We start from the raw sequence: 19124 nt of genomic DNA, 5'->3' as shown, positions 1-19124 counted from the left end.
AGGTTTTTAAGCAAGTGTAGGAGCCGGGAAAGGGGGGAGGGGAGGAAAGAACAAAAGGGAAGGTCTGTGATAGGGTGGAAGGCAGGAGAGATTAAAAGACAAAAGGGATGATGGTGCAAGGCAAAAGGAGATGGTAATGGGACAAGTTAAGAAACAAAAGATGGGTCTAGATGATGTGTAAATGGGAATAGCAGAATCATCAACAGCTGCCATGTGAGAGAGGAAAAAAAAAGATAGGGGCAGAGGTTATGGTCTGAAATTGTTGAACTCTATGTTGAATCCAGAAGACTGTAAAGTGCCTGATCGAAAGATGAGGTGCTGTTCCTCGAGCTTACGCTGAGCTTCATTGGAACAATGCAAGAGGCCGAGGACGGAGAGGTCAGAGTGGGAGTGAAGCGGAGAATTAAAGTGACAGGCGACCGGAAGCTTGGGGTCAGCCTAACCTGCTGAGTATTTCCAGCATTTTCTGTTTTTATTTCAGATTTCCAGCATCCGTAGTATTTTGCTTTTGTATTTGTGGTCTGTTTCTGTGCTGTACATTCTGTGTTAACGGTTCAGGTCTATGACCCTTTGTCAGAACTGAACACTGTTTCTCTCTCCACAGATACTGCCTGGCCTGCTGAGTATTTCCAGCATTTTCTGTTTATATTTCAGATTACTAGCATCTACAGTATTTTGCCTTTTTTTATGTTAAGGTAATGCTGTGCAAGTTGATATGTACCAGGAATTGTCAGCAACTTAGCACAACAACTTGCATTCATATATCGTAGCAGAACATCCCAAGGCACGTCACGGGAGCGTTATCAGACAAAATTTGACACCGAGCCATATAAGGAGATACTAGGACAGGTGACCAAAAGCTTAGTCAAAGAGGTAGGTGTTAAGAAGCATCTTAAAGCAGAAGAGAGGCGGAGAGGTTTAGGGAGGGAATTCCAGGGCTTAGAGCCCAGGCAGCTGAAGGCACGGCCACCAATGGTGGAGCGATTAAAATTGGGGACGCACAAGAGGCCAGAATTGGAGGAGCGCAGAGATCTGGGAGGGTTGTGGGGCTGGAGGAGGTTACAGGGATAGGGAGGGGTGAGGCCATGCAGGGATTTGAGCACAAGGATTACGATGATTAGATAAATACATAGGGTTACCCAGGGTGAATGAAAACAGTTCGAAACTCCCCTCCCCTCTCCTTCCTAAGATCCATTCTGTGCCTGCTCTTCTCCCAACCTTCCACCTCCACCTTTGATGCCATGGTTAAGGTTGGAAACTGTGTGGGGGAAACTGTGGGGCTCAATCACTGTCTGACCACATTGTGCCATGGCAGAATTATAACATTCTATAACAGGACTAGACAGACTAGATGCAGGAAGGATGTTCCTGATGGCGGGGGAGTCCAGAACCAGGGGTCACAGTCTAAGGATAAGGGGTAAGCCATTTAGGACAGAGATGAGGAGGAATTTCTTCACCCAGAGAGTGGTGAACCTGTGGAATTCTCTACCACAGAAGGCAGTTGAGGCCAATTCATTAAATATATTCAAGAAGGAGTTAGATATATTTCTTAAGGCTAAAGGGATCAAGGGATATGGGGAGAAAGCAGGGACCGGGTACTGAATTTGGATGATCAGCCGTGATCTCATTAAATGGCGGAACAGGCTCAAGGGGCCGAATGGCCTACTCCTGCTCCTATCTTCTATGTTTCTATGTAATACAGTGCCAACAATCCATGGTTTAACCGTAAACGCCTAGGCAACATTTATTGTCCAATCTTACCACTTGCCCAATTAGCTGGAATCCAGTCGGCAGCTTCATTCCAAACACTGGGATTTTGGCCTCGTTGATGAGCCACTCCTAAAGAGAAAAACCAGAGGAAATAATGAGGTTTCAAACATCACTGTGTCAAAAGAGACACTTGTTTCACATCATATGGGAACAGTCTTTTTGTGGTTTGCCAAGTAAATCAGGAAACATTAAAATAGCGCAAGAAAATGGCCCAATTATTGGTTTCTGCCTCTTCTGTAACTTAATGTAGCTTCCTCCAAAGATGCAAGAACTGCATGGTCAGGGCTAAGCAGTCCAACACAGAGCAGACTCTCTCAACAGGCAAGGCAAGTACCTGGTCAGCCGGGGCTCAGTGAGTAGCACGCCCGTCCCTAAGTCAGAAGAGCATGGACTCACGTCCCACTCCAGAGACTTCAGCATAAAATCTAGGCTGACACTCCCAGTGACAGTACTGAGGGAGTGCCACACTGTAGGAGATGTCATCTTTCAGATGAGACGTTAAACCCCGTCTGCCCTCTCAACTGGATGTAAAACATCTCATGACACTATTTTGAAGAAGAGCAGGGGAGTTATCCCTGTTGTCCTGGCCAATATGTATCCCTCAAACAACATGACTAAAAAACAGATTATCTGGTCATTATCACATTGCTGTTTGTGGGAGCTTGCTGTGTGCAGATAGGCTGCCGCGTTTCCTACATTACAACAGTAATTGGCTATAATTGGGACGTCGCTATAGAAATGTCGGTCTTTCTTCTTCTCCCCCTAAAAATAAGACAGAATTGCACCAATAGCTGAAATGATGAGACCGAGTTCACCAAGCAAGTCCAGCATGTTTTATATAAACAAGTATGTCTACAACTGTCCACATACAAGATCGTATGTTAGGCAAGCCATTTAACTTACCTTATCTCATCCATGTGGAGAATCCCTAAAGTCACCCCTCCCTATCTCTGTCGCCTCCTCCAGCTCTACAAGCCTGTGAGCTCTCTGTGCTCCTCCAATTCTTGAGCATCCCCGATTTTAATCGCGCCACCATTGGAGGCTGTGCCTTCAGCTGCCTGGGCCCTAAGCTCTGGAATTCCCTCCCTAAACCTCTCCACCTCTCTCTCTTCTCCTTTAAGCCCCTCCTTAAAACCTGCCTCTTTGACCAGGCTTTTGGTTATCTGTCTTAATATCTCCTTATGTGGCTCGGTGTCAAAAAATGTTGATAACGCTCCTGTGAAGCGCCTTGGGACGTTTTAATACGTTAAAGACGCTATATAAAACACAAGTTTTGGTTATGTAAGTTTTACTAGGTGTAAAATGAACAAACAAAGGAAAGAGAAGTGGAGAAGTAGCCTGGGCCTAGGAACAGTTAAAAAGCAAACATTGTGACTGATATAAAAATTAATCTGAAATTACATTGTACAGACTCACAGGCACACGGCATACAATCTAAGAAAAGAGGTGCTGACTAACAGGATTAATATCGTATTACACTCACCAACTAAATCCTCGATGAGTTTGCAGAAATACAGACGTAGGCAGATCATGTGTCCATACAATTGGAGTTGGGATGTATGAACATGTCACTGCCTAAAGGACTTCCAATTTTGACTTAACCAATTGCATCTTGCCCCAATAGAAAATCTGGTACTATTCAGGATATTGGATAGCACAGGGAACAATGGCTTTCTGTCACGTTATCAATGAAATCTCTCAGTGAGGATTCACATCACAAAAAGGACAGGGATACAATCTCTTGGTGTCAGCCGTGGCTCAGTGGGTAGCACTCTCGCCTCGGAGTCAGAGGCCGCGGGTTCAAGTCCCACTCCAGAGACTTGACCAGACTGACATTTCAGCTCCCGGTTAAGCAGCGCCTCGATTTCAAAATTCCCATCCTTGTTTTCAAATTCCTCCAGCCCCACAACCCCCGCCGAGATATCTGCGCTCCTCTAATTCTGCCCTCTTGAGCATCCCTGATTATAATCGCTCAACCTCTGGTGGCCGTGCCTTCTGTTGCCTAGGCCCTAAGCTCTGGAATTCCCTCACAAACCTCTCCTCCTTTAAGACAGTCCTTAAAACCTACCTCTTTGACCAAACTTCTGGTCACCTGCCCTAATTTATCCTAATATGGCTCGGTGTCAAATTTTTTGTCTTACAATATGCCTGTGCAGCGCCTTGGGACGTTTTACTACGTTAAAGGCGCAATATAAATGCAAGTTGTTGTTGTTGTCATAGTACTGAGGGAGCACTGCACTGTCGAAGTGTCGTCTTTTGGATAAAACGTTGAACCAAGGTCCTGTCTGCCCTCTCAGGTGGTCGTAAAAGATCCCATGGCACCATTGGAAGAAGAAGAGGGGAGATCTCTTCAGTGTCTTGGCCAATATTGATCCCTCAACCAACATCACTGAAACAGATTATCTAGTCATTATCACAATGTTTGTGGGAGCTTGCTGTGCGCAAATTGGCCATTCAGCTGCAGGAGCCCGTTGCACTGTTCAATTAGATCATGACTGATCTGTGCCTCAGTTCCATCTAGCCACCTCTGCCCATATCCCTTGATACCCTTAGCTAACAAAAATCCTATCAATCTCAGCTTTGAAACTTTCAATAGCTTCTGGGGGAGAGAGTTCCAGATTTCCACTACCTTGTGTGTAGAAGTGCTTCCTGACTTCGCCCCTGAACAGCCTAGCCCTAAAATATTAAACTCCCTTGTTCTGGATTCCCCCACCAGAGGAAATAGTTTCTCAGGATCCACCCTATTGATTCATTTTAAACATCTCGATTAGATCACCCCCTTAATCGTCTAAACTCAAAGTGAATACGAGCCAAGTTTATGGAATAGGACCTCCAGCGCAAGACTGTCAATAATTAGGCACTGACTGACACCAACTTGTCCCCGATTAAGATAGGCCACAGTATGGCTGATGTAGAGAAATGGAAAATGTGACCAATGTTTCCTTTAAGTTGCGCGGCCGCACAGCCCGGGTCTGGCTTTTCCGAAGTTAAATTTCACTCGTGCGCAAAACTGTGAATGGGCCCCTTAAAGGGGTCGCGCACCCAAAAAAAAAATTAATGGGAACATTGCAGGTGACACTGGTGCAGAGGTTGGGATTGAAGCACATTGTTTGGGGCAGAGGAGGGAGAGATTTATCCTCCAACTAATCCTGCTATTCCCTGCTCTGGGAGTGCTTGAAATTTTGCAATGAGTGCCTGTAATGGGAAAATTGCCCCATCAGAACCTTCATCTGATTCCAAAATAATGGATATGGAGAATTCCACGGAGCAGCTGAAGATGGGAAGTCTGTTGGGCAATTACTTTTCTTTCCCTTCATCAATTTTCTCCCTTCCTCTCCTGACCTTGCTACGCGGTACAGCCCACAGGTTTTGGCAGCCCTCAGGTACCTCATCCCAGTGGTAAGTCTTAACGCGTGAGCCCAGGCAGTGAGAGCAATGAGCTACTCAACCATGGGGTACATCACAGCCAACATTCCCTCAACACACTCACTTTGCATCAGGGTCACTGAATCGCGATCAGAATTGAAAACCCTGGCTTATTTTTCCCCTCCCAATCACAGGGATGTCAAGGCCAACTGCAGGGCGCAATTACTGCCCAAGGAGGACATCGGCCAACTCGGGACAGACTAGGAATCAAAGTAGGAACTTTCTGATTTGTGCAGCTTAACGCTTTACCCACTGCGACATCAGCCAGTTCCAGAGAAGAGTCACACCTGAAAGGTTAACGTCTGCTTCTCTTTCAGACACTGTTTGACCTGCCGAGTTACAACAGCAAGATTGAACAGGCTGGGGCTCTTTTCTCTAGAAAAGAGAAGGCTGAGGGGTGACCTGATCGAGGTCTTTAAAATTATGAAGAGGTTCGATAGGGTAGACGTAGAGAAGATGTTGCCACTTGTGGGGAAGACCAGAACTAGAGGCCATAAATATAAGATAATCACTAATAAATCCAATCGGGAATTCAGGAGAAACTTCTTTACCCAGAGAGTGGTGAGAATGTGGAACTCAACAACAACAACAACTTGTATTTATACAGCGCCTTTAACGTAGTAAAACGTCCCAAGGCGCTTCACAGGAGCGTTATAAAACAAAATTTGACACCGAGCCACATAAGGAGAAATTAGGGCAGATGGTCAAAGAGGTAGGTTTTAAGGAGCGTTTTAAAGGAGGAAAGAGAGGTAGAGAGGCGGAGAGGTTTAGGGAGGGAATTCCAGAGCTTAGGGTCTTGGCAGCTGAATGCATTAAAATCAGGGATTAAAATCACTACCACAGGGAGTAGTTGAGATGGATTGCACTGATGTGTTTATCTAACTTCCTCTTAAATGCATGAGGGAGAAAGGAATAGAAGGATGAAGAGGGGTGGGAGGAGGCTCGTGTGGCGCATAAACACCGGCACAGACCAGTTGGGCCGAATGGTCTGTTTCTATGCTGCACATTCTATGCAATTTTGAGTTTTAGCAGATCTATTCCCTTATCGTGCATTTAGTCCTAGTTACACCGAAGTGACAGCCGTCAGCGACAGCTTCTCTCGGTTAACCAGAGCAAAGTTTTTCTCACCATGTACTCCCCAAGCCCTCGATCCTTCACCAGCGGGTGATGCTTCAAATACTCTCCCAGAGTCGGCAGCGTCTTGCTTTGGAAACAGTAAAAGACAACACTCGCGAGCCTCGATTCCGTGACGTCTGCAGAGGGCTTCTCGTAAAACTTAGTGATTCTGAAAGAAGACAATCTTAAGTGTATTCTGCTTCTAGCAAGACAGCACGCACAGATAGACCAGTACATGTCAATAAACCTGCGGGGACTTACTGGGGATTTCAACCAGCAAAAGAAAATGTTTTAAAGATTCATCAGGGAATACTATGAAGGGTTTAGATCTTTAAGCTTCTCCAAAACCAGAAGGTCTCAGATAGGAGACAGAGTGGAATCACGACGATTTCTGATGATTGCTTTCCTAATGATGAGAACATTCCTGAGAAATCTCAGCCCACAAGGAGGCCATTCGCTCACTTTTTCCATGCTGGTACTAGCTCCACATTGAAGCGATCCATTCTGATTTGTACGTTCTTTCTCTGCATCTGTCCAGTTCTGGGCACCACACTTTAGGAAGGATGTCAAGGCCTTAGAGAGGGTGCAGAGGAGATTTACTAGAATGATACCTGGGATGAGGGACTTAAGTTATGTGGAGAGATTGCAGAAGCTGGGGTTGTTCTCCTTAGAGCAGAGAAGGTTAAGGGGTGATTTAATAGAGGCATTCAAAACCATGAAGGGTTTTGATAGAATAAGTAAGGAGGAACTGTTTCCAGTGGCAGGAGGTCGGTAACCAGAGGACACAGATTGAAGGTAATTGGCAAAAAATCCAGAGGGGAGATGAGGAGAAATTCTTTGACGCAGCGAGTTGTTATGATCTGGAATGCGCTGCCTGAAAGGGCGGTGGAAGCAGATTCAATGGTAACTTTCAAAAGGGAATTGGATAAATACTTGAAGGGAGAAAATTTGCTGGACTATGGGAGAAGAGTAGGGGAGTAGGAGTAATTGGAGAGCTCTTTCAAAGAGCCAGCACAGGCACGATGGGCTGAATGGCCTCCTTTCGTACCGTGATTCTATCCATGAGTGACATGGCATATGACAGAAATTTGTACAGCACAAATACTGACCCGTTTCAATTGAGAACCTACCTGTGTGTACAGGGGCACACCTCTACTATTCCCCGAGATTCAGTCTTCTCTCCTTCTTCCATCTCGTAGTAAATGGCCAGTTCACCCTTCTGTCAGCCCTCACAGAAACACAGTGGTATCGTTAGCCTTTTATAAGCACAGTGTAAGTTACTTGCCTCACTCATGAGTCAGCTGTGGCTCAGTGGGTAACACTCTTGCCTCCGAGTCAGAAGGTTGTGGGTTCAAGTCCCACTCCAAAGACTTGAGCACAAAAACTAGGCTGACCCTCCAGTGCTGCACTGAGGGAGTGCTGCACTGTCAGAGGTGCTGTCTTTCGGATGAGATGTTAAACTGTCTGCTCTCTCAGGTGGATGTAAAAGATCCCATGGCACTATTTTGAAGAAGAGCAGGGAAGTTCTCCCAGGAGTCCTGGCCAATATTTATCCCTCAATCAGCATCACTAAAACATTATCTGGTCATTTTCACATTGCTGTTTTTTGGGACCTTGCTGTGCGTTTCCTACATTATAACAGTGACTACATTTCAGAAAGGACTTCATTGGCTGTAAAATGCGTTGGGACGTCCTGAGGTCATGAAAAGCGCTATATAAACGCACGTTCCTTCCTTCTTCTTACTCGCAGCTACATTTAGATTTTTAGTTCAATAAAATACACATTTCACAGTACAGTTTCCTGACACGGCCCATCCTGGAGAGTATGCTGGGCTGTTGATACATTCGGAGGCTAGCGCACCCTTTGGCGATGGTCCCTGGAGCTCAGCTGGAATATTGGGGGCTTGCCTAATTGGGGCGTTGGTCTTGGGGAAAACAACTCAACAGAGAGGGTCTGTTAACTTGTTTCCACATTGACACACACTTCCCTTACTTAGGAGAAAAGGAGGATTCTGGTCTTATGTGCGGCCAGCAGTGTGTAGGATTCTCCAACTGAATTATATTTTGCTCACTCTCCAGGTAGGCAGGCTTTCTCTAACCCATCACTGGAAGATCCACAACTGTTCCCACGGTAGCCCCTTCTTCTTTCCCCGCCCCGTAAAAGACTCAACGCCACTTGAATAAGATCAGGAACATTCCTGTGCACTAAGAGCTTTGCCATGCCATTATCCTGGATGAGCAAGCCAACAAGATTTGTTTTTTTAAAGTATAATTGATTTTTCATAAGTATCTCTGGATAAAGAAGTGTTTCTTTGACTGAGAGAAGGCATGGTCAGTTTTAGGACTGTTTGAGGAAGAGTGTATGGAATGAATATGGAGCAAAAATGAAGACCATTTATATCATGCGGTGTGGTCCCCTCGTCTCTCCTGTACAGCTGTGGAATTTGGACAGCTCACAGATGTTTTGGAATGCTTCCACATCCTTCAGATCATCGAGAACTAGAAGGACAAGGGCAGCAGGCGCATGGGAGCACCACCACACACAAGTTCCCCTCCAAGTCACACACCATCCTGACTTGGAAATATATTGGCCGTTCCTTCATCGTCGCTGGGTCAAAATCCAGGAACTCCCTCCCTAACAGCACTGTGGGAGTACCTTCACCACACGGACTGCAGCGGTTCAAGAAAGCGGCTCACCACCACCTTCTCAAGGGCAATTAGGGATGGGCAATAAATGCTGGCCTTGCCAGCGACGCCCACATCACAGGAACGAATAAAAAAAACTTTCTGTGCTGTAAAATTCTATGTAATTTTATCTTGTGCATTGAGCCATCAAGTGATTTATTTCGCTCCTCACGGACAAGATTAAATAAACTAGATTTCTAGCCCTTATCTTTATGCTAACTCAGTAGCGTTTCACTTTAAACCTGTATTAGGTCATTTAAACAGGAGGAAAAAACAAGAAACTAGTGGTTCCGACTGACCTTAAACTTAAAGAACTTGAGGACTTCAGCTATATCGAAGTTCAGATCTTCACACAGCATATCTCCAGCAACCTGGAAATACAACATAAAGACTGAGGCGAGATAGTGCCGCAAGATCTCCTGCATGTCAACAAATGGTCAGCAACAAAACAACACGTACCACCATGACGTTGTCACTGAACCTCTTGCTCCTGACCACCAGTTCCAAGTCAGCCACTGCACCCAGTTGCGTTTTGCTGGTTGTCGAACCATCATTAATAATATTTTCCACTGGAAAGTCATTGGCGGTTGCCCATCGCTCGTAGTACTTGTACCTGCAGGTGAAGGCTAACAGTTAATTCCAAACTAGCTCAGCGGTGCCCATTTCATCTCCATCGCGTACACATAGAAACTAGGAGCAGGAGTAGGCCATTCAGCCCCTCGAGCATGTTCCGCCATTCAATGCGATCATGGCTGATCATCCAAATTCAGTACCCTGTCCCTGCTTTCTCCCCATATCCCTTGATCCCCTTAGCCTTAAGAAATATATCTAACTCCTGCTTGAATATATTTAATGAATTGGCCTCAACTGCCTTCTGTGGTAGAGAATTCCACAGGTTCACCACTCTCTGGGTGAAGAAATTCCTCCTCATCTCAGTCCTAAATGGCTTACCCCTTATCCTTAGACTGTGACCCCTGGTTCTGGACTCCCCCGCCATCGGGAAGAGCCTTCTTGCATCTAGTCTGTCTAGTCCTGTTAGTTTCAATGAGCATGTATGCCACACAAGACCAGGCCACCCCAGCTCACTTTTTCGTGAATGCAACAAGCTAAAATTTAAAAATCCTCAAAAAAGACTTGCATTTCTATAGCGCCTTTCACCACCTCAGGACGTCCCAAAGCGCTTTACAGCCAATGAAGTACTATTTGAAGTGTGGTTACTGTTGTAATGTAGGAAATGCAGCAGCCAATTTGCACACAGCAAGCTCCCACAAACAGCAACGTGATAATGACCAGATAATCTGTTTTTAGTGATGTTGGTTGAGGGATAAATATTGGCCAGGACACCGGGGAGAACTCCCCTGCTCTTCTTCGAGTGCAGTGGGATCTTTTACTTCTGCCTCTGACTTGTACTCTAGTTGTATTTTTATACCTTTGCACTCTTTTCTTAGAGTATGAAGTCGTGGAAAGATTCACAGGATGATTAACAGTCGGACAGACCTCCATGGCCGTAACCATCTTTATATTAGCCCAATAGGGTGGTTAGCCCTGCCCTCCACCCGATTACAGACCTTTCCCTTTTATTCATTTCTTACCCCCTTTCCCTGGCACTTGTTTAAAACCTGTTACATCTCCAACATCTTCCAGTTCTGATGAAAGGTCATCGACCAGAAACGTTAACTCTGTTTCTCTCTCCACAGATTCTGCCTGACCTGCTGAGTATTTCCAGCTTTTTTTTTTTTTTTTCAGATTTCCAGCATCCGCAGTATTTTGCTTTGGTTCGATTGACTTTGTGCTACTTTGCTACTAGTCTCAGCAACAAATCAGAGATGTACTCACTTGTCTGCATTCGTGACGAGGTAGACTTCACTGAAGAGCTGGCGCCTACAAACAGTACGGAGAAAACATAACGATATCTGGTAAGTCAAATCAACTTCATACAGGGGGGGTAGATAGAAAGATAGAAGGAAGAAAGGACTTGCATTTATATAGCACCTTTTACCACCTCAGGACGGCCCAAAGCACTTTACAGCAAATTAATCACTTTTTGAAGTGCAGTCACTGTTGTAATGTAGGAAACACAGCAGTCAATTTGCACACAGCAAGATCCCACAAACAGCAATGACATAAATGACCAGATAATCTGTTTTGGTGCTGTTGGTTGTGGGGCAAGTATTGGCCAGAACACAGAGGAGAACGTCCCTGCTCTTCTTCGAAATAGTGCCGTGGGATCTTTTACGCCCACCTGAGAGAGCAGATGGGGCCTTGGTTTAACGTCTCATCTGAAAGACGGCACTTCAGATAGTGCAGCACTCCCTCGGTACGGCACCAGGAGTGTCAGCCTCGAACCCACAAACTCCTGACCCAGAGATGAGAGTGCTACTCACTGATCCACAGCTAACGTGGAAGAAGACGACCTGACTAAACCTCCCTGTACATCTGCCTGCAACAACAATCTGCCAGACAGCATTGATGTCAAGCACTGACTGACTGACCTGGGGGTTCCTGTTCAACCCTCTTCGCTGTGTAAAAGACTGCTTTCAGTAGAAAACGCCGAAACCGCTCTCCTCTCCTCATCACACATTTCCTGATGATCACAACCAATGTTCCCTCTAAGCTGCACGCATGCGGGGCCATGCAGCAATTGGGAAGGTTACGCGCAGGCCACTCACAAGCTGTTCACTGTAAGATGCTGCGCGTGCGCGACCGGGCAGCAAATGTAAAGACACCGCGCACAAAATATAATTAGAGGGAACATTGGTCGCGACTTCCCTTCCCACCATTCCCTCCCTTTCCAAGCTTCTCCTACATTTACTAGTCCTGGCCTAGATAGCTTATTTGGGTAAGATGCAAATTTTAAAAATGTAATTATATAAAAATGCAGCTCTTACAGGTGAGAGCAGGGAGGATAGCGACAGCGTACTCACATATTCACAACTTCCCACCAGAAATCCAGGATCTTCTTCCCACCGACTCCAGGGAGCAGAGCCTTCGGGACCCCCTCTAAGTGGGAGTAGAGGCCTGTAGCTTCATTCTGAAAATAAATTATGCAGATAATAGCAGAGCAGACCACATGATCCTAGTTTACTATTTACACAGGGAATGAGAGATTAGTACTTTAAAAGAAGGAACTTGCATTTCTATAGCGCCTTTCACGACCTCAGGACGTCCCAAAGCGCTTTACAGCCAATCGAGTACTTTTTGAAGTGCAGTCACTGTTGCGATGTACGAAACGCAGCAGCCAATTTGCGCACAGCAAGGTCCCACAAACAGCAATGTGATAATGACCAGATAATCCGTTTCAATGCTGGAAATCTGAAATAAAGGCTGGAAAATGCTCAGCAGGTCAGGCAGCATCTGTGGTGAGCGAGAAACAGAGTTAAAATGTTTCAGGTCGCTGACCTTTCAAGAAGCGTTAACTCGGTTTCTCTCTCCACAGATGCTGCCTGACCCGCTGAGAGTTTCCAGCATTTTCTGCTTTTATTTGGGATCTAACCAATGCCGACAGCAAGAACACAATCTTTCTGATTTGTTCCCGATCCAGCTCGGAACCTGATTTGCCCGTTTATTGCAGCTAAGCTGCGCGACGACAGTTTTATAGATTTAGCCACACGATTCGTAGATTTCTTTCCTGATCAGCAACTGTACGACTACTCCATTTAACAAACACTCGCTCTTGTCCCATTTAACAAACACTCGCTCTTGTCCCATTTAACAAACACTCGCTCTTGTCCCATTTAACAAACACTCGCTCTTGTCCCATTTAAGACACCCCCTCTTTTCATTCCTTTCTGCCTCAGTAATTATTTTAGACTTATTATCCACACTGAGTTACATCTGCCCTCTACTGGCACAAAATCAGTTTGCATTGTATCTCATTTATGGGTAAACTGCTACAAATGTTACTGGCCTCAGGGAAGGGAAATATAAGAGGCAAAACATTACTTAACAGGCGACATTGCAACATTGAAGCATTTAAAATAATGTAGCCAGATGCTGCGTCCGAGAGTCCACCTCTCCAACACATGCAGAATCAGAAGTAAACAAGTGGAAGAGGGAGGTTGTTCAGCTCTCATTAGAGGGGCGTGGAGAGGATGACTTTATCGGTTAGGCTTAGCCTCGATAGGAGAACCACCGAAGCCGAAAGTTCTGTTAAAATTTTTCAAGAATGACAACTGGTTTGAGCCAAACTTGAACAAAGGAAAATGGTTGGGGCATTGAGTGGGCAGGGTAGAGTGGGCGGGGGGAAGTGAGTGGGCGGGGCTTTGAGTGGGTGTGTCACTGAGTGGACAGGGGCACCACGTGGATGGGCCAGAGTGGGCAGGGTAGCGTGGACAAGGATCTGAGTGGACGGGGGTTGAGTGGGCAGGGCACCACGTGGGTGGGCCATTAAGTGGGTAAGGCACCGCATGCGCAGGGCACTGTATGGTTGGGACTTTAAGTGGGTTCGTCATTGAGTAGGCGGGAGCACCATGTGGGTGGGCCACTGAGTGGGTGGGGCAACGAGTGGGTAGAGTAGTGTGGACGTGGGGTTGAGTGGGCAGAGCACCGCATGGGCGGGCCATTAAGTGGGTGAGGCGTGGCATGCGCAGGGCACTGCATGGTTGGGGCATTAAGTGGGCTGGGCCTCTGGTATCTTCACCATTATTTAGGTTGTGCGAATGGACACACACAAGGGGGTCGATTTTAACTCAGCCGTAAGACAGGCTTTGAGGCGTGTGGGGGGTTAAAAATCGCAAAAACTGGGGGTCGGGACCCCCCCCCCCCCCCCGCCTGGTTCCCGACCCCGAGCCATTTTAACCCAGGCGTGTCTGATGGTCCTGAATCAGTCCCGCCTCCAACAGGCGGGACTGGTCTTTAAAGGCCCTTAATCAGCAATAATTGACCTTTATAATCCCATTTTAACAGGCCCTTGCATTTTTAACCCTTTTCCCACGTAAAAGACACCTGGTGGGGATCACGCCTGTGAAACCTGGCGTGAACACTATTGGCTTGCTGACTATCAGCTGCAGGTCAACCAGTAAAGAGGAGATTTGATCAGTCATCATTTGCAGGTGGCAGGACTTTGTTGTTTCAGGCCTGGGGCAACTTTTACCAGGCTTAACCACACCTGTGGAAGGTTAGAGCCTCACACACATCTCCAGTGTGACCTCCTGGGAAACCCCGCTCGCCACCTTCACTCAGCACTTCCTCAACGGAGGCATATACCAGAAGCATGGGAGCCATTTATTTCCTTCCCTTCTGGGCATTAGATGAGCTCGAACACTAGCTGCGGCACCAGCAGAATCAGGAACAACAGCAGCAGCAACAGGAGTGCCAGGCTGCTGCTCACCCACCTGAAGCTGCACAGGCCAGAAGGGGCCAGCACTTGGAAGTGGCTTGAGAGCACCTTGCTGCACATCAGGGGGCCATGGGGACCCGTATCTGCACTGGCAGTCCTACTCAGAAGGACTTCCATGAAGGTCTGGTTTCTCTGTTCAATAGATGCCCATCGCTCCTCAAGAGATGTCATTCTATTATGAACACTCACCATGTTTTCCATACCCTGGCGACTTATCTCCTCCATGGAGGTTGCCATCTTTTCCATGGTGATGCGTTCACGCACCAATGACTCCACAAAGGCTCTGCTCATGTTTGCTATGGACTCCTCCATTCGCTCCACACTCACATCGACCCTGGAGACAAAACCTGCCAGAGACTCCTGCATCTGTTCCTGGAGTTCCAGCCCCGCTGATCTTATGGATGGACCCAGAGGCAGAGAGTCGACATGCAGCTGAGCCGAGCTGGCAGAGTCCTGCGCCCTCCAACTAGCACTCTCCACTGCTGTCCCTGTCTCCACAATCTGCTGATGCTCACTTGTGAGCTGTGATACACCAGGTGACAACACTACTCTATGTCCCGAAGGTCCCACCGAGGTGTGAGTGCCTGCGCTGGTGCTGGGTGCGCTGAATTCTGCTGACGCTGTGCCCTCAGAGGTTGCAGATTCCTGAGGAGTCTGGAAGCTCAGGCTCTTCCTCCTGGACAGTGGGGACGGGGGCTCTCTATGGTCCTGTGGGGGAGTGAAGGAGAGTTAGAGGTGTGAGGTCAAGGTTACATGCACATTGCATATTGCAGATGATCATAGGTCCATCTGTTATAGCTTCAGAATCATTATCAGCAACTCATGCAATGTCAATGAGAGAGATGGAAAACTATTCTGTCACCAGCTTGCTGTGATGCACCCGTCTGTCCGTCCCCCACTTGCGCCTCATGCTCCAGTCCTACGATCTCCAGGACCGCCTCCTCCCAGGGGGTGAGGTGGGCTACTGATGGTGGCCCTCCTCCTGTCCTCGCTCGTTCTCTTTTATTGTGAACTCTCTTTTCCTGCAATGAGGGAGACAAGTGGAGTTTGAGTGAGAATGAAGGAGTGTAGAGAATCCATAGCATAGATGCTTAGAAGGAGACAAAGATGGAGTGAGATGGCAAGACCAAGGGCCCTCCCTGTGTGTTGTCAGTTGTTTTCATAGCATCAGAGTGATGGGGAGCGTGAGGGCTGCATAGTCGAATAGTTAGGTGAATGTGAGCATAGAGAGAGAGGGAATGGGTAAGGGTGCATGGATGTCAGTGTCAAGTGGGATGTGGAGGAAGAGATTGCTAAAGCTGAGTGCTGGTGAGGAAAGGCAATGGGGATCAGATTGAGGGTGATGGGAACTTCATACTTACTTTTCCAGTGCATTGAAGGTCATGGAATCTTTTCCTGCACTGCATCCAGGTGCGCCGTGTGACCCCCAAGGAGTTGACCTCCCCAGCCACCTGTATCTACACAGCCTTGGTCTGACTGGGAGGCCTCTTCCTCCCTGATGAAGGGAACAGGACCTCCCTGTGGGCCCTAGCCCCATCCACCAATGCCTGTAGTGCTGCCTCGTCAAACTTAGGAGCTGCTCTTGGCCTCCCGCTGGCCATTGTTCCTGCAGGTTCCTGTGCCATCAAATGGAGAAAGCTTGGCAGTCTGCAGAAGAAGCAAGGCTTGCTGTGGACCTTAAATACAGCAGCAATGATGACGTCATCGGAGGGGACTTTCAGTCATGAAAAACCCATTTGCAAAGGCTTCCCACACGTTGGAAATCAATTGGCCAATTGAGTTAAAATTGCATCAATCTCCCACATCCATTTAGATTCGTGTGGGAAACACGAAATTCGGGGAACACGCCAATAGCCCGCAGCCGAGTTAAAATCGAGGCCAAGGAGTTTAACTGACACACAGACCATAAGCACAGAGGCAATGAGCACGTCACATCCCCAGTGCATTCCGCTATCATTTTACAACATGCATCAGCCTTTCAGTTTATTTTTATTCATGTTTGTGAGCTTTAAGTTTTCCATTTCTGGTGAAAGTTTCTTTCGGGAATCATTACAACAGTCAAGTAGCTCCACTCTTCCCGCGGTGTGACAGGAAAAGTTTTACAAGGTTATGGTTTTTGTATCATCATCAACCAAAAGTAGGAATATTTTCTAGAGCAAAGATACATTGTAGTGATTTTTTTTCAAAAATTGCAATATATTAAATATGATACACACAGTCTGTTAGAAAATAACAAAAAAACTTAAAGGTGATGCAGCTTCTTTAAATATGAAAGGTTACAAAGTTGATTTTGAGTTGTATTTATTGAACCTTGCACCTTTGAGATATTAGTTCAGCTCCATCTACTCGTCCTGACTGGACGGTATAACTGATTGAGCCTGACCAGCCCTAAATAGAACTGCTTCTGGATTTAGTCCTGGAGCAGGTGTAGATTATTACCTGTGAGACATTCTATCAGTTTAACTGAAACCCGCACTTACAGTTTTAGTTCTGTAAGCAGCGCAGCAGTGGGATGCCATGCCTGCCTGTCTGCTGTAGTGGGCACATGACATGGCAGCTGTTAACACACTTAATAACATGCTGAATGAAACCGACCTGGAACACTCTGTTACCCCGAGAACCAGAATCTTATCACACGGATATGCTCCAGATCAACAGTCAATAGACACAATGTTCAAACATGGGCCCCTGGACCACTGCGGGTGTACAGAAAGTAACAAGGAGTCCCTGAGCTCACCATATTTACCTCCACACATTATCACATCACTATGCTTCTATATTTGTTGACTTAATACATGTTATTTCTGTTGCAATGACAGCACTCTACTCCTTTGTGGGAAAATGTGAGGTGATCCACTTTGGAAGGAAGAATGAAAAAGCAAATTATTATTTAAATGGAGTGAGACTACAGAATGCTGCAGTACAGAGGGATCGGGGGGTCCGAGTACATGAAACACAAAAACTTAGCATGTGGGTACAGCAAGTAATTAGGAAGGCTAGTGGAATGTTGGCCTTTATTGCAAGGGGTATGGAGTATAAAAGTAGGGAAGTTTTGATGTAAGTTTACAGGGCGCTGGTGAGACCACACCTGGAGTACTGCGTACAGTTTTGGTCTCCATATTTAAGGAAGGATATACTTGCATTGGAGGCAGTTCAGAGAAGGTTCACTGGGTTGATTCCTGGAATGAAGGGGTTGTCTTATGAGGAAAGGTTGAGCAGGTTGGGCCTATACTCATTGGAGTTTAGAAGAATGAGAGGTGATCTTATTGAAACATATAAGATTTTGAAGGGGTTGACAGGGTGGATGCTGAGAGGATGTTTCCCCTCGTGGGGGAATCTAGAACTAGGGGGCATAGTTTCAGAATAAGGGGGCACCCATTTAAGACGGAGATGAGGAGGAATTTCTTCTCAGAGGGTCGTGAATCTTTGGAATTCTCTACCCCGGAGAGCTGTGGAGGCGGAGTCAGTGAATATATTCAAGGCTGAGATTGACAGACATTTGAACTACAAGGGAGTCAAGGGGTGTGGGGAGAGAGCGGGAAAGTGGTGTTGAGGCCAAGATTGGATCGGCCATGATCTTATTGAATGGCGGAGCAGGCTCGAGGGGCCGATTGGCCGACTCCTGCTCCTGTTTCTTATGTTCTTAGAGTATGTTTCGGATATTAGGACAGGTGGGTCCCCTGTAGTGTTGATATTTTGAGGGTCCCTGGTGGGAGTGTGTCAATATTTGCAGAGGGTTTCCTGTACAGATAAGTTTCCAAAAGCACTGACATAGGGGATAACAACTTGCATTTATATAGCGCCTTTAAATGTAGTAAAACATCTCGAGGTGCTTCACAGGAGCCTAATCAGATAAAACTTGGTATTGATCCAAAGGAGATACTCGGACAGGTGACCAAAAGGAGACACTCAGACAGGTGACCAAAAGCATGGTCAAAGAGGTGGGTTTTAAGGAGCATCTTAAAAAGGAGGAAAGAGAGGCGGAGAGGTTTAGGAAGTGAATTCCAGAGCTTAGGGCCGCCACAGCTGAAGGTAATATCTATGTTAAAGGCGCTATATAAATGCAAGGTTGTTGCTGTGATGGCATAGCCTGGCAACACATATGAATAACAGGCAAGGTACAGGAAGGTAAGGCAGTGGCATTCAATTTGGGGACTATACCTTAGGCAGTCCCTCGGAACTGAGGATGACTTGCTTCATTACTACAGTGACGACACTTCAAAGATACTTTAAGCGCTTCGGGACGCCAGAGGTTGTGAAAGGTGCTATATAAATGCAAGACGTTTTTTTCTAGCAAAGACACAATGAGCCAGCTGGTATTCTGGGCTATAAAACTCTATGGCACTTGGATGCCACTGAACCTTACCCTAACAAGGAGTCAACTGTGTCAGGAGAGGAGGGAGGGAGGGAAGGAGGGAGGGGGAGGGAGGGAAGGAGGGATGGAGGGGGAGGGAGGGGGAGGGAGGGAAGGAGGAGGGAAGGGAGAGGGAAGGGAGAGGGAGGGAGGGAGAGGGATGAGGGGGGGGAGGGAGGGGGGGGAGGGAGGGGGGGGAGGGAGGGGGGGGGAGGGAGGGGGGGGGAGGGGAGAGGGAGGGAGAGGGAGGGAGAGGGAGGGAGAGGGAGGGAGGGAGGGGGGGGAGAGGGAGGGAGAGGGAGGGAGAGGGAGGGAGAGGGAGGGAGAGGGAGGGAGGGAGGGAGGGAGGGAGGGAGGGAGGAGGAGGGAGAGGGAGAGGGAGAGGGAGGGAGGGAGAGGGAGGGAGAGGAGAGGGAGAGGGAGGGAGGGAGGAGG

At 47.1% G+C, this 19124-nt stretch overlaps 1 protein-coding gene across 8 annotated transcripts in view; it reads right to left on the bottom strand.

Annotated features, from left to right (window-relative positions):
- The window catches only part of gkup (glucuronokinase with putative uridyl pyrophosphorylase), a 68647-nt gene that overhangs the window by 44422 nt on the left and 5101 nt on the right, over nucleotides 1–19124 (bottom strand). For all 8 annotated transcript variants that reach the window (XM_085967775.1, XM_085967777.1, XM_085967776.1 and 5 more), the window contains exons 2-8: nucleotides 11922–12028; nucleotides 10834–10878; nucleotides 9457–9610; nucleotides 9297–9368; nucleotides 7443–7531; nucleotides 6325–6481; nucleotides 1762–1839 (exon numbers count right to left, since the gene is read on the bottom strand). In XM_085967775.1, coding sequence (XP_085823901.1) covers nucleotides 1762–1839; nucleotides 6325–6481; nucleotides 7443–7531; nucleotides 9297–9368; nucleotides 9457–9610; nucleotides 10834–10878; nucleotides 11922–12028 — 702 coding nt within the window. The remainder of the gene's footprint in view (nucleotides 1–1761; nucleotides 1840–6324; nucleotides 6482–7442; nucleotides 7532–9296; nucleotides 9369–9456; nucleotides 9611–10833; nucleotides 10879–11921; nucleotides 12029–19124) is intronic.

Source organism: Somniosus microcephalus, chromosome 26 (genome assembly GCF_052327205.1).
Source record: "Somniosus microcephalus isolate GS21.2 chromosome 26, FLI_Smic_1.0, whole genome shotgun sequence".
In the NCBI taxonomy this organism is placed as follows: Eukaryota; Metazoa; Chordata; class Chondrichthyes; order Squaliformes; family Somniosidae; genus Somniosus; species Somniosus microcephalus.
The sequence above is the reverse complement of the archived record's forward strand: the minus strand, read 5'-3'. Positions and strand labels throughout refer to the sequence as shown.